The following is a 16,259-nucleotide window of genomic DNA, read 5'->3' on the forward strand; positions in this document are numbered from 1 at the left end:
ACTAAAAAGCTGTAATAACCTGGTTTCACACAATAAACTAAAACTTGTTAAAGCAACCTTTGAGTGAGTTTCAGCATTCAGTCTTCTTGAATTCACACCTAACATTAATCTGATTAATCTGAAATAAAGTTCAGTGGTCCCATTAGGGTCTTTGTCCATTTGTATCCTTTAGCTAAAGCTACAGTTTGCAGAAACGTTACAAATAATCCAAATTATATTATTGTACAAACATATAAAGAATCCAAAACATTATTAAGGCAACATGGCACAGTGGAGACATCCATTCGCCCATTAGTTGTCTAAACCAGCTTATCCTTGAAGGGTCATCAGGGGGCTGGTGGCACTGGGTGAAAGGCGGGGCATACTCTGGACCATGGCTAAAATGATTAATCGATTATCGAAATAATTGTGAATTAATGTAGTAATCAAATAATCGTTACCTGGAGTATGCAGACTCTGAAAGATGCCATTTGCTGAAAGAGCAACCCACTCAGAGCAGCAATTAAGCCAAAACTACACTAAAAATATGTAGATAATATATAAATTTAAGATGAAAAACCTTTTGTCTGTAAATATGCTCTATTCAGGACTCCTCAAGTGGCTTAGTTTTAGTTTCACCTGGTTCAAATTGGGTAATAAATCTCCTATTAAGCACCTTTTGCTATCCGATTATTAATCGATTAACTGAAAAAGTAGTCAGATTAATCGATTAGCAAAATAATCGTTAGTTGCAGCCCTACTCTGGACCGGTCGTCAGTCCATTATGTGGATAAACACAGACACACAGGACACAGTAAAGACATTCACCAATAATTGGAGAAAATATGGGCCAACAGTGACATTATGAAACTGGACATTTATCCAAAACTGAAAGGACAAGACTGAAACTGGTCATTGAAGCTGCTGCATGTCTGGACATCCATGCTTGCAGAAAATCTCCCAAAACCTTGTGGAAGAATGGTCTGAAGTAACTAAACTTGAACTTTTGGGACAAAACTCTATGATATGCTTGGCACATTACCTCTGGCCCCAAAACTTCAGGTGTCAGCTAGAAAGCTGAAGATGAGGAGGGATTTTATTTTTCAGCATCACAGTGAGTCGAAGCTTAGATTCAAATCAACTAAAGAATGACTTCATGGGCCCGCCGAGAGTTCAGAACTAAATCTAACAGACATTGGGTCACCTGAAAAAGGCTCTGGACAAGAGATGTCAGCTAAATCTGACAGATTTGGAGAACCTTTGAAAGGCAAAGTGGGCAAATATGGGCTGCTGACAGATTCCTACTGAAAGGCCTTAATGCTGAGTCTGAATAAAAGGTGATTCAACAAACAAGCAAACATCCAAAAAAAGGATTTTGGATCATTTTTTATCTTTCTGTCAGAACAAATTTTTTTTTTTTTTTTCAGCTTAATTGTATTGTATGGTCACATTATATGGGGAAAACAATTTAAAAGGTTTGTATCAGTCTAAAAAATCTGCAATTTTAACAGGCTGTTAAACCTCTGAGAGTTAGAGGAACATCGATGTTTGTAGGGGCGATGTATAGAATATGGCTGAATTTCTTAGTACTAAGTACTTAGACATATTACGTTGGAAATTTCTTCAGAGTTTATTTTCATATAATGAAACAAAAGCAAAGGAATGGCAAAGTAAATCCCTTTATGGATTTTATTAATTAAAACAGCAGTTTTCAGTTGGATCTGACAGAGCAACATTTAAAATCCAATAAAAGACATGTGCACACCAAACAAACAGCATTACAATAGTAATAATATCGTCCCTACTTCTGAGCGTGGCTTTCTAAAACACAAGACCAAAAGGAAAGCAATCTACCAAAGCATGTACAAACATTTAAAGAGGTTCCTTTAGCTGCAACTATACAATTTCTCACTGCCCTCTGCTGGCTAATATTATAAACTACACCCAGTGAGTGTTCAGTCAAAGCTTCATTTCATTCTACAGGATAGTACAGTTCAAGAATCACAAATTTCAAGTTTTTGGAGTCATAAAACCACACTGGATAAATAAACTGTAGAAAAATAGCACAACATTTGGTTCAACATTTGGCACCTGTCAGAAAAGGCAATTTCACAAAACAAGCTGACCAGAACCAAACTGAACAGTTGGTCCAGGGAGGTCCGACCTGGGGAGCTTAAGGTGAAAACCACACAGCGTGTTTCAGGGTTCGGCTGTGTGCAGAATGCTGTCCTCTATGGGAAGGGGTTGTCCGGTGTGTAATTAAAACTAGCATCCAGGAACACTGCCAGGGTTCCCAGGGTGGTGATGATGACAAACAGCCATAAGAAGAGACGGTCCACCACCAGGGCGATGAACTGCCAGTCTCCTGTCATCTGGAACAAAAACGGGAGGAACGCTTCCTGTAAGCACTGACTCAGCTCAATTCAGTGGCACATCACTGTAAATCCCTGTTGCTCTGGGCCTGCACACAGCCCTGGATACCATATGGACCGAGCACTCACCGAGTCATCCGTGTCCTGCTTCTTCAGCTGCTCAGCTATGTAGGTCACAGCGTCGATGGCTGACTTCAGGTTGGGAGGGAGAATCAGGCAGAACCGGTCTGAGTCCGGGAGCCGCTGGAGCTGCACTGTGCTCTCACACCTGAAATAAACAAGCACAAAGGGAAAAAGTGAAGTATGTGGAAGAACCACTTGTTACTGTAGTTCATTATCCAAACATTTTTGCTGTGGACTTAAACTTCAAACTACAAGTTGTACAATTTAGCATATCAACTTAAATATTATATATAACTTTTTGTACCCTGCCTCTCGCCCGTAGACTGCTGGAGATAGGCACCAGCTCCCCCGCGACCCACTATGGAATAAGCGGTAGAAAATGACTGAATGACTGACTGACTTTTTGTATTAAAAAATTAAAAGTTTGCTTAAATAACACAGCTCAAAATATTATTAATTATTGAATCTTGTTAATACCTCTGTTCTGGGCCAGTCAGTTGTTCTGTTTTATTAAATTAATGTATCACGCTGTTTCTTACTTTCACATATAGTTTTTCTAAAAACATGTTTTTGTGGGCCTAGGTGACGACAAATTAACCATATTTTGTCAAATATTGTCCATTGTTATGTCTTAAGTATAGTTGAAACAAAACATTTACATAAACTGTATAAAAAGAAACACATTTTTTATTTAATGTCTAGAACATGAAAATGTCGAAGATTACACAAAACACATGGCATTTAAACAGAATGTAAAATATTGGGTTAGCATTAGCATATTACCTCAGCTGTCTATCACAGTTACCTTATTATTTTAATGAGTTATTTGTGCTCTATTAGCTGAATAAACAATTGTAGTTTAAATTTTGGCCTCAAAAACATGACTCACAGTATATAAAAACTGAGACACTCAAACAGAACTTATCATGTACGGTTAGCATGCTAGCAATTAGCATTCTAGTTTACTAAGCAAACTTAATTAAAATTCTATCACAGTTAACATATTAAATATAACGGGTTTTTTGTGCTGAATCAATAAAATGAACATTTTTGTTGAAATTTTGAATGCCACAAAATGGCTGACCGTATATAAAAATATACATTCATAAAGAACTTAGCATATAAGGTTAGCATACCAGCTTAGCATACTAGTTACGCATACTACATTAAAATTCTATCAAAGTTATGTGAAATGTAAAGAGGTTTTTTGCACTGTTTTATTTAAATAAAAGTTTTGTTCAAATTCTGACCACAACAAAATGGCTGACCCTATATAAAAACCGATACATTCAAGCACAGCATGTTGAGCAAACAGCATATCAAGATATTAGGTTAGCATATAGTTACAATTAGAATATTGGGAAGCTAACAACATGTTATCTGTGTTAATCTGTTTTAAAACGTTTATAATAATTGCACTAGTAAATTTATCATTTTCACAATTGAATGTTAGCATGCTAAACTGTTTTCTAAAAATTTTAACATTAGCTTGCAAAGCTCCTACAGTTTTTGACTGCTAAATAAAACCTCCTCTGGTAATATCTGTCAGTCTATACGGTTTGTGGTTGCATCTGCTGCATCCACATTCTGTGGGTGGTTAAAAGAAGACAACCTTCACAGCTGCTGCATAAGCTGTGATTTATATCCTTACTCAATAGCACAGCATCATTCAGCCCTACAGTCGCATACCATCAGTGACATTATCTGTTCTGCATGGGACAAACATTACGGATTCTGTCTTACCTCCATGCCGCTGGTGACTTTGAGGCATCATTTATGTGATGCAGTGACCTCTGAAGTATTCTTCTAGTTCATTAAAAACAAATTATATGTGAAACATGCCTCTCACTAACAGCATTGTTTTGGCACCTGAAAGAACACCACTGTCCAAATGAACCAGATAAACTACAAATTCACTATTTATAGTTTCATGTTCATCATTTCCATCTGCTAATGTAATCAAATATGAATATCTATAGTTTATATGAAGGTACAGAAAATTTGACTTCGCTGATATTCCTGTCTGGAGTATTTGTGGAGGTGCAAACATAAGGGTGTTGCTTGAATGATTCATCTAAACAAACGAAGTTTAACACTAACCACAAAATAGGCACTGCCCTGTACATGTCTAGTTAATCATTTATCAGAAAATAGGCTCTGAACAAAGCTAAATTACAGCTTAGTACGGGTTCAGATCAACAGCAAAAAAGTGCCAAACAAATGGCTAGTAGGTTACTTACCAACTTTTGTTTTGACAGTAACAGAGACAGATTTGGTTACTGAATCAGCAGCAGATGAATTATGCTGCTGACTATAGGTTTAGAATTGTAAAACAAATATTAATATTAATATAATGGGGAAATTCTGATAAAAATACCAGATAAATGACCAAAAAATAAATACTTACTAAAATTGTGTCATTCTTTTATGATGTCTGACATTAGGGGGGAAAACCTTAAATTTTCCATGATTCAAGGCAGAGATTTATGGGAAGAAAACTAGGATATTCTCAGACATTGTAAATTCATAATTTAAGAGAAAAAAGTAAAAACTTTAAGGATTAAAGCAATAGATTTGCAAGAAAGAAAGGTGGACTTATATTGACATCCATTAAAAAATATCCTGCTTTTGTTCTTGTAAATCTATACCTTCAGTCATGGAAATTCTACCTTTTCTTTCTCACAAATTTAACACTTTCCAACATCCGGAAACATCCGTTTTTTTATGTTATATGTGACATTATGTACTGTAATATTTCTTTTTTTATTTGGTTTTACCCTCCCCAACCCCTGTTTTTCATTAAATCTGCTATGAACCTAGTCAAGTTGGTTCACAAAAAAAATAGGCTGATTCCAGTCACCCATTGAGCATTTGGTGCATGTCTAACAAACATTGATGTGTGACAGGTGGTGTACAAACCCTTGTGTCATATGTAAACAAACTAACAAGAGTATGTTTACTTTACAGATAAAAGTTGGGCTAATGAACCTGTATCAAATCACCACAAATAAACAGCAGATATTTAGGTCAGTTTACGTGATACACAATCACCTCACCTTTCCTGGTTTTGCTTTTTCATTTAGTTACTAAAACACTTAGATTTCTTTGTATGCATTCCGGACGTATGTGTGCAAGCAATTCCTGTCAGTGAGGCCATCTATTATACAGCCTGTGTATGTAGTGTACAGTTACACAGTGTGCATACTGGTCACAACATGCAGAAAGTATGGCACCAGCAGGAGGAAGGCATCAGAGGAGCCAGACACAGAGACACAGTGTGACAACAGATGGACAAAATAAATGAAGCAGCTGATTGAAGAGATTAGTGATAAGGAACAGATAATAGTATCATGCATGCTACGTACTGTCCACATTCAATACCACAGATTCCTGGAAAGCTGAACATTGTGATAGTTTTAGAGGAACCTGACCCAAACATTGACCCCATTGTTAGAACCCTTAAAAGTTACATTTAATTGAGTATGGGTCAGGCTTCCAAAAAGGTGGTGATACGATCAAGAACAAGCTTAATCGACACATATACTTTTAGAGGTAAGGAAATATTTTGCACCAGTTGTACCAAATGAAACCCCTTCCTTCTAATTGTCTTGTAAGCTAAACAGCCGAAGCAAAATGCATCTATGGTGATGAAAGTTCTTTATTTATACTCCATCCAACATCAAGCCCCCTGTGTCACAATCACTCAACAATGGCGGTCATCTCTCCCTTTCTGTCCTTTCCCCATCGTCCACCTCCTTTTGGTGGGATTACCCCCTAATGCCCAACCTAAATAGAAGCTTAGTGGCTGGCGACTGTGAATGGAAGTGTGGGGATTAGCTGAGGCTGAATCTGATGCCCCTGGAACGGGACAGGAGATGCCTAGGAACCAGGCTGGGTTCATGGGAGTGCTTAGATGTTTCTAATGCCTGAGCCGAGTGGCAAGTCTCAGGAGTTTTTTCAAGATTAGCCAGAGAGAAGCCAGCTACGAAGTGTATTCTCAGTGATGCAAATGAAAAGTGGAGATTATCACTTTTATCTCTACAAAAAATTATAATTGAAATGATTTCTTGAAAAACAAATCCCCAAAAATGGGATGAGTTTACAGGGACCTAATCATGAGATGAATTATGTACTGAATCAAGTATTTCAAGCTAAAAAGTATCTGATTTAAATGTGGTGATATGAGCCTTTTGTTGGACTTTTGAACCTTCTTCTAAACTATACTGTACCTCCCTCTCCAGGACAAGACAAGATCAGGGTTGATCTTGCGAAAGAAGTACTCTCCTCCAGGTTGACGCCCATTGAAACCTCGTAACGGTGTGTCGTCCTTTTCAGACTCTTCCTTCAGTAAAGGTTCTTCTGGGTTTGGTCTCATCATGCCAATGTATCTAGGCAGGATGTGGATGAACACCTGCAAATTCAGGTTTAAGGGTAAATTGAAGCAGAACTTTGAAGGGATTTTGAACTGGTATAGATGGACACTTTGTACCTTTCTAACCCAGTTTGGCATGATGTGGGTGCTCGGCGTTCGGTGGTGCAAATTGAGGACCACCACGCTCAGGATGACTGAGAAGGTGACCAGGATCATGGTGAACATGACGTAGTTAACAATAATAGGGATGCCTAGTGATGTCTCGGGGACTCTGTCAGCCAACAGCAGCATAAAAACAGTGAGAGCGATCAGGACAGAAATGGAAAGAGTCATTTTCTCCCCTGGAAATGGAAAAGTCGGAACAATGAGAGGGAAAATATTTAGAATTTATACCCAGGGTAGATATCCTTATGAGAAACAAATATTTAAAGAAAGATTAGCTTTAAACAGCTGCATACTGAACTATTTTTTGAAGAAATTATCATTCAGACCTTCTGATGTGTACATATTTGCTTTAAAAGAGAGACATTCTGACACTCTGTGGTCCATCAACAAATTAGATCTTACAGATTAAGAACAGGATGTCATCAAAGTTCATGTACATTTAAAAGTAGACAACGACTTTTGGCAATACAATATATCTGTCAACATCGTTGCCTTACTCCTCATATTTATAAAATATACTTTCCATCCATAATCTGCAGAAATTCTTTACACCTCAATCAGCTGATGGATATTGACATGAAAGGGGTGACTGAAATTGACCCACCCATTACGCCTCTGATTCCCCTTGAGCAGTCGTCTTAGAGCAGTAATTATCATAAGTATGAAAGAGGATTTTCTCACTAAATTAGACTATTTGATTAAAAGATGGGGAAAACACTTGTTTCAGCATAGACAGAGCTTCATTTAGCCATTTTCAGTCTACAGTGTATCAGTGGGTTTATCTGACTGAGCAGACTCAAAAGACAGCTTGCAATAAACATATCCAGCTTATGATGGTTCCACGCAGAGCATAACTTTCTGTATTCCTTTCATGCCAAAACATGTCAAACGTGCTGACCTGCTCCAGGAGGCAGGTAGAAGACAAATATTGCTAACACACTGGTAAGGATGCAGGGAACGATGATGTTGATTATGTAGAAGAGAGGCTTCCTCTCTATGATGAGGTAGAAGGTGATGTCCTCATACAGGTCATCCCCAATAGTCTTTCTGCTAGGTCTGTGACAGATGGCCCATTCTCCATTCTCTGTGGAGAGGGACAATGCACTCCAACATGTCAAGCAGAACATTCACTGGATTAACAAATACCAGAATTAATGGCTGTGTATGAGTGTATGTTTGATACCAACCTGTGAAAGCATTCTTATCAATGACAATCTCTTGGATCTCTGTCCCATTCTCATCGAGATAGAACTGCAGGTCGACCTCTGAAGCGTCATAGGTGTACGAGCGGAAAACCATGCTGCAGTTTTGCCAGTCAAACGGGAAATAGGCCACCTATGGATTGTATGATAGAAGCAAACACTATGCATTTTTATTCATAATACCACCAAATAGAACTTACAGTTTAGTCTCAGGTACAGAGGATCTGCTTCTAGCGAGTATGCCCAGATAACACCCTTGTTTCAACAACAGTGTTGGTAAGGTTTGTAATAGTTGTATCAAATGCATGAAGCTTTCTCACTTCATTGTCCACCCTCTGACACCAAATTAATGTAGCAAAAAGCAGCAAAGATTACAATATAAAAATCCAACTGGGTTGTTTAAGAATTTATCATACAAAACCTGCAAACATGTCTTCCATCATATGCTGCTTGTATGGTTGGTAAGAATGCAAAGCCCACCTGGACTTTTTTAAATAATAATTTTGTTCTTAAAAAATTATTTCAAAACTAATCAGCATAAAGGTATGTCACAGAAGTTAGTTCAGTACCTCAATGGAGCAGGAACTACGGTAGATGGCAGGTGGCAACCAACTGACCATACCGTTACTGTAAACCAAGACGTTAACGTACAGAGCCACGTCAAACTGCCCGTCATGACTGTGAGGAAGAATAAAGACAAATGTGAGGCGGACCATACATTTTTCTATTTCTCCTCTTTGTGCATAAAAAACAGATATTTATGAATCATTTAAAATATTTGACTTATGTAAAACAAATTGAGGAGTCAATATAACATCAGTAAGAGTCAAGCTAACAGGTACTTAGAACCCATTTAACAGTGAATTTTTACCATTTAAAACTTATGTCTCACTAACCATTAGCATAACTAAGAGACAGTTTCAGCCTGAGTAACTACTCAGGCTGAAACTTTCTCTTAGTCATGCTAATGGTTAGCTTTGCTCTAACAGGCAACTGAACTCCAGTAGCTTGAAGAAGTAATAGTTTGAGTGGCTCTTAGCTTGACTCAGGCTAGCTGTAGGCTGGTCCTTAACTAGTTTTTAGGTTGATTCCGACAAACTGTTAACTTGGCACTGATTCACCATTTGCTTTACTCTGAGTAGCTGTTATATTTACTCAGACTAACTTAAAGTTTGATTCTGACTAGAGTTTAGCTTGATTCTGTGCAACTTTTACCTTAAATAGCTGATAGCCACTTGGTATTAACCTGACTTCTATTAAATATTAGTGTAGGTAGTTTTTGCTTTTATTAGCAAGGGTCTGTTTTACTCTGACTAGCTGGCAGTTTAATCTGAGTATCCATTATCTTGAATAAATGTTTGCTTCTTCATGTGTAAATCTTAGTGGCTGTTTGCTTTACTTCCCCCAGCTGTTGGGCTTACTTTGATTAGCTGTTAGCTTTACTTTAACTGTCTTAGCTTTAGTTTAATCAGATGCTAGCTTTACACGTAATAGCTGCTAGCTTTACTCTGACCAGCTGCTAACCTAACTCTGACTAGTTGTTTTCTAGACTCTCAGCACCTTAGAGCCGAATATAATTATATATTTGTTTAAACGTTATCATACTTATTTTAAAGACTGTGATTACCCTGTGTGCTGCCTACTGTCAGTAAGATACTGATTGCTCATTGTTGTTCATGACATTACTTTAAAAATGTTAAATTTTATCAATGCAAACCACTAACTAAAGCTTAGAGTAGGGAGTTACATTTATGCCAGTCAGGGGATCTCCTAAGTTTGTTTCTGGTCTATTCTGGAGATTTTAGTTGACTACAGATTTAGTTTTGGAGTTTTTAATGTTATTTTGCTGTGAAGACACTTAAAATCTTTATCTTGAAAGGCACTTTATAAACAAAATGTACTCATTTGTGCATTGAATGACATCTGCTGCCTTAGTCATAAGTGATTTTGTTGGTGGGGATAGGTCACTCACTTGTTTATGAGGTAGATGTCAGGACGCCACACCTTGTGGGGAGGAATTCTCACAACCGCAATGTTGTCGTACTCCTCTGGTTTCCACGACAACCTGTAGTCTGTCCAGTTCTAGAATGGATGGAGGAAAAACAGAAAGCAGCATTCATGTGGAAATGAAAGAAAACAAAAGCAAAACTGATTTTTTTTTTTTGAGTAGCTAATGTCAGTGACCAGAAGTTGAAGGTATTAAAGTGTTAACTCCACATTGAAGTCACAAAGAAAGGTTCAGGATTCAGAAAGAAAATGTGTTTTCATCTTCATACCAAATTCATGAACACGTTTGTTGTCATCTCGCCGTTCTTTTCATTCTGTTGTGGGACAGACAGGGAAAGGCTGACGTTACTTCCACTTGTGTGTGCTGTTTGTAACATGATGTTTGGATGACTGAGAAAAATACACCGTCTGGTTCATTACGGTTTTCACATTTATTTAGTAGGAACAAAAGTTACGTCTTACATTTTTACATGATACCATATGTACCTAAAATAGTGGTAGCTTTGCTTTTTTTATTTAGATATTTTTTCAGCACTAGTAGCCTTTATTTTTTGACAGTAGGCAGACAGGAAAGAGGGATAGACAATCGTCAAATGTCACCGGGTCCGGGACTCGAACCCTGGACGGCTGCTTTGAGGACTGTAGCCTCTGTATAGGGTCGCGTGCTTAACCCCTACACCATCCCATCAGCGCTAGGTACCTTTGCTTTTTAACAGGCTGTATGACCCACTGATATATATATATATATATATATATATATATATATCTCACTGGTATATATTAATATACAATATCATATAACAGGCAACCCTCTGTTGCCTGTTACACAGAACTTATTGTACTTCTGTAACATTTCTAAATTTAGAAAATTCAGAAAGATAGATTCCGATTTTGCCCTGTCTGAGTAGAACTGAGGTCAGCAACCTTTACAACCAAGAGAGAATTTTTTTCCCTTGGTCCAGCTTAATAAAATGTGTTTCATGAATCAAAAGCTACATGAAAGAAATTAGCTTATTTTTATAAATATCCACCATAGAAAATTTGTTTTGTTTTTTAAGTTAAAGAACCACATTTTCAGTTTAATCTTTAGGTTTTAGAATAAAAAAAATTATCCAACTTTTCATGATGGGAATGAACACATTTTCTTCAATGGAACTTTCTACTTTTATTGAAAACCAAAAGACAAAAACTTTTTCCCATCAAATGTTCTCTTCTCTTTACTATAGGATTTAGGTCTGGGGACAGTGATGGCCATAGAAGAAGGTTGATTTTGTGTCCAATGAATCATTACTTTATTGGTTTGACCACACTTTGGATCATTAAAGACCCAATGACAAACCATTTTCAGTGTCAGAACCCAACAGCTTTTTATTTTGAAAGACCTGGTATTTCAAACACTTACTGATGCCATGCTGTCTAACAAGGTTCCCAGCCCCACAGCGTCACAGATCTTCCATGGTACTTAACAGTGTGCATGAGGTACTTTAGAACATATTCACCCTTTGCTTGATGCCAAATCCAGCTTGAATGTTTTTTGCCAAAAAGCTCAGTCCTAGAATAATCTGGCCAGAACACAGAGTTACAGTTTCAGTCCCAGCAGCATTTAGCAAACTCACAATGTTTGTGAAAGTGGACCAGAAAAGCAACTTTCTCCTGGCATGCCTCCCAAACAATTGCTTGGAACAGTTATAACATAGTAGTAATAAGAGCATGTCCCTCACCATTCCCCTCACTGTGTGTGGCGACGAGCCGTCCTCGTTTCAGTTGTTTAAAATATTTTAAGTACTGCTCTGACTCTAGGTATGGGTGAGTTCAGGCAAGCAGCTATTTCTCTGACTTATGACAAACATTTCCCTTACCTGAATGGCATGTTTTCTTATCTTTCTAGTTTTGAGTAATGGGTCATATAGCACTTTTCTAGTCATACCAAACACTCAAAGCACTACAACCAATCTCACTCACAAACACGCACACATTCAGACATATGAAAGGCAGATTCATAGATAACTTGGGGTTGAGTGCCTTGCTGAGGGGCACATCAACATGTGGCAGAAGTAAGTCAAAATCAAACCCACCCATTTTTTGATTGTTCACAAATGTACTCAAATTAAAGGTGATATATTTTTCAGTCTGATATTATGTTGCTGCAATAAAAGATAGATTTATTGCAAGGGATTTTACTCATCTTTCCCAGAGGTGGCAGTAATTATGGAGGGAGCTGTAGGTCCAAATTGCTTTTAATGGTTATGCATATTCACCAAGCCGATGAGCTGGGACAACGTCATCCCCACCCGCACCATCACCCTCTCCTTCCAGTGACGAGCTGGCCTGACTTTCACGTTGTAGTCCTGGAACAACTTCTGAAGGAGTCTTCGCTCCGTCTCTGAGGCTCCTGGAGGACCACATATTTATTGTGACAAATAATACATGAAAGAAATATGAAAAGTCACTATGTGGATCAAAGTGCTAATGAGAGAGAGGCAAATTAAATCCCATTGGACAAAGCGTGCTTGAACTTCCACCTTACGCCTCTGAAAGTCAAATAACAGCATGTTTGTTCTCTGGATCAATAAGTCCCACCTGCTGCGGTTTGGTGTTGTGTTCAATTCCCACTAAGATTACAGGCTAAAAATATCATCTGACGCTGTCTACAGGATACACGGCCGATCTGTTATTTAATGCAGAGGTCACCGACCTCATGGCTGTTGGGTGATGAAGGCAGAGCATTTCTTAGAAGGTGGTGAATAATCCCGCAAAAAAATAAAAATAAAACAATAAAAACTGTGTCGACTGTTGCCTACTGAGAAACGCCCAGCAGAAGGTGACCCTAAAGGTATGTAGGGATGGATTGTAGCCCTTTTGTGAACATCCTTGGTATTTTTCTTTAAGTGTGCATTTCAGGAAGATGAAGTTGTCTCAAATGAGAGCCAGGAGGATGATCTGAACAGAACTCATCTGAATGAAAGTCAAAACCACAAGAGATTAAACTTAAAGAAATCTTTAGCTTGAAGTCCTCAAGAGCTTTTTAGAAGGTTTTTGTGCTATAAATTCAACCAAAAAGAAAGTGGGCGTCACAGATGTGTAAATATGCATATTTTAACAAAGGATCTTCTCAAAGGTGTCACATATGTTGTGAATAGAGGAGGGAATCTTTTAAAGGTTGAAACAGAAAATTATGCCCTAAATCCAGTGGAATGAGCCACAGTTTTCTTTCCAATATTATAAGAGCTGTTAGATAATTTATTTAATTTAATAAAAAAAAGGGAAATTTATATGTTGCAACTGTAACATATAAAGAAATAATAAAAAAAACTTGCCGTATGGTACTGAGTACCTAGATATATAATTAACTGTTTCATCTGCCTTTACGGTGTTATTTTTACATTTATTAGTTTAACTGGAGTTTTTTCTTGAGTAGAAATAACAGTAAAAATGCTTGAACTCGAACTGAATAAGACTTCCATACTGAAACAAAGGTAGAAAATGAATGAATAAATGAGAAATCATTTCTCTAACAAAGAGGTCAGATATGAAACAATAATTCCATGTTAAGATAGATATCTACAATCATATTCAATAAATTAAAATGTTATTGAGAAGTTAATTTATTTCAGCAACTCAGTTCACTAAGTGAAAACACACAATATAGATTAATTTCACACAGACCGATGTTTTCAAGCCTTTATTTCTGTTAATTATGATTGTTTTCTGCTTACAGCGAATTAAAACACAGACTTTAAGATTGGAATATTACATTAGACCACTAAAAAACATTTTTAATACAGAAATGTGGTCTTAATGAAAAGTATGTTTAAAGGTTGTTAGTTTCAGAAGGTGCTTTTAATCTCACAATGGGAACGCATTTCTTTAAATTATTGAATATGACTCTATAATGCTCTTCAAGGAACAAGGAGTGTTGCCGACTTTATCCAATTTGCTGAACATAAACAGTTCCTGCTTTCTCCAAAAAGCCCCTAGCGTCATAAAGGTATCTCCTCATCTGGGTCACGCTCCGTTCTGTTGCCATCAGGCAGATGCTACAGATCGATCAAAAGAAGGACAAGGAGATTCAACAGCAACACCTAATCTAAATACAGCCAGTACGTAACGGAGATACAATAGTGGGAATTGTGCAAACAGTATAAATAAGATCAGGTCTTCTTCTGATTAGTCCAGTTTTTACATTGTGAAAACCCAAAATGGTTGGAAGCAGCAATTAGAGCAACCTGGGCTTCCTTTACATCTCAGCAGAACCACAGGCTGGTTGCCTCCATGCCACGCCGCACTGATGCAGTGATTCACAAAAAAGACCCCCACCCAAGTTTCACACATACCTTTCATTAAGTCAACATTTCTTCATTAAAAAATATTTCAACTAATCCTGAGAAATGTTTGAATTTTCTAAGAAACAGAATTTCAGGTTTTCATTAGCTAGAAGACATGATCATCAAAACTAGCAGAAACATGTCCTTCAGTGTGGAATGAATCTGTGTAACAAGTTCACTTTGTGATGACAATCTAATTTAAGATTAAAGTAATACATGATAACACCCAATTACCACAGAAGCCTCAGAGGTTGGAGGTAGGGTTATTAGAAGTGATCGAGCCCGATTGATAGCTGCGTCCCTGCAAACACCATAATAAATATGCAGGACAGACAGTAAAGGACAAACAGGACATGCAAAAGAGTCAGAGAGAGTCCTACAGTTAACATATGCTGAGAGGCAAGGGACACCCAGCTAATGTGACGGATACACCACAGGGACATGGGGTTAAAGGGATTTCTGGGATACCATCTCCATTGGGGATGGAAGATATTCTTATTAACAAGCAATCACGTGTTAGTATAGTTCATTAGATGTTCCTTTGGAGCAAAACGTTTTTTTTCCCCATTGATTATTGCATCAAAAATTACAAAAAAAAAAACATTAAAATTAAATCAGTTTCCTACATTGATATTAACATTAATGTAAATTTCCCTTTTTTTTCCAGCGTATTTCACAATGTGTGTTCATGTATAGGGTTGAAGAGGAGGTGGAAGGGAAGTACATCAGGAAATATTAATAGTGTTGGGGGTGCTGACTGCACCACAGGCCATAGCTTGTTTTTCTGAGGGTTATTCAGGGTCGAAGGTCAATGCCCGAGTAACGAATAAAATTACCTTTCTTTTCTTTAAATAGGAAAATTTATATTTCTGTTCGTTTCAGCATCTAAATGCTTTACATTATCAGACAAATGGCAAAAATAAAAGAAGCTGATTTATTGACTGCAATCTAAATAAATTACTATTATTGAAAGGATTTGGAAACTTATAACATTCCCTACCTGTACAGGTGAAAAAAAGAATGCCACAAATGATGAGAAATGTGTCCATGTTAAACTTCACCCTCATCTGTCCTGTAATGGCAGCCATTACATCCTCATAAAAGGCCCCAGTCTTTCTGACTCCTCGGTACCTTCCCCTGAATCCAGATTATCTCCTACAGCTGGTTCCTCAGTGACAAACTCTGCTCGTCCAACACTTCTCTCTCTTGCCCCTACGTGTCTTTGTGGTCATGGCTCCACGGGTAAAACCACGACCTGATTGGGTGCCCGTCCTGGGAGTCACTAAAGGGTGGAATGTGTTTGTACTGGGAGGCCTGCGTTGTGGACACCTGTTGGTGCTAACCAATCTGAGGTTAGGGGATGGTTGGTTGGAGAAGAAGGAGGAAGTGAAGGGGATGAGGTTATGACAGTGGAGATATTTTCAGGGGGACAGGGCGAGTTGACTGTGGGAAGGTTTTTTTCTAGGAAAATGTGGAGGATTGTTAATCTATTGAGAATGAACAAGATTACTGCAGGCATCTGTTGCTAATTTGACTTCCTTCCCTCAGTGCTGTCCAAAGTGTGGCCTGGGGGTCATTTGCAGCCCGGGCAACTTTTACTGAAGCACAGACCTGGGCACATACAACGGTTGGACAATGAAACTGAAACTGAAACACAAAAACATTCACATTTTTACCAAGTAAACCCAAAAGACACCACATGACATTAAGGAAA

General features: G+C 37.8%; 1 protein-coding gene across 2 annotated transcripts; it reads right to left on the reverse strand.

Moving 5' to 3' along the window:
• Positions 1 to 1,654: 1,654 nt before the first annotated feature.
• chrnb1l (cholinergic receptor, nicotinic, beta 1 (muscle) like) lies at positions 1,655 to 16,259 on the reverse strand. 2 transcript variants are annotated; one of them, XM_047386244.1, is made up of 11 exons: positions 15,546 to 16,259; positions 12,479 to 12,612; positions 10,490 to 10,534; positions 10,186 to 10,295; positions 8,783 to 8,891; positions 8,199 to 8,346; positions 7,952 to 8,095; positions 6,964 to 7,187; positions 6,704 to 6,885; positions 2,481 to 2,619; positions 1,655 to 2,351 (listed from the first exon to the last, which is right to left on the reverse strand). In XM_047386244.1, exons 1-11 carry the CDS (start codon positions 15,631 to 15,633, stop codon positions 2,211 to 2,213), a joined length of 1,464 nt encoding a protein of 487 aa, XP_047242200.1. In that variant the 5' UTR covers positions 15,634 to 16,259; the 3' UTR covers positions 1,655 to 2,210. The 2 variants fall into 2 exon arrangements, with proteins under 2 accessions (XP_047242200.1, XP_047242199.1); XM_047386243.1 differs by having other exon boundaries at positions 7,910 to 8,095; positions 15,546 to 16,258.

The sequence above is a fragment of the Girardinichthys multiradiatus genome, chromosome 14 (assembly GCF_021462225.1).
Source record: "Girardinichthys multiradiatus isolate DD_20200921_A chromosome 14, DD_fGirMul_XY1, whole genome shotgun sequence".
Lineage (NCBI taxonomy): Eukaryota > Metazoa > Chordata > Actinopteri > Cyprinodontiformes > Goodeidae > Girardinichthys > Girardinichthys multiradiatus.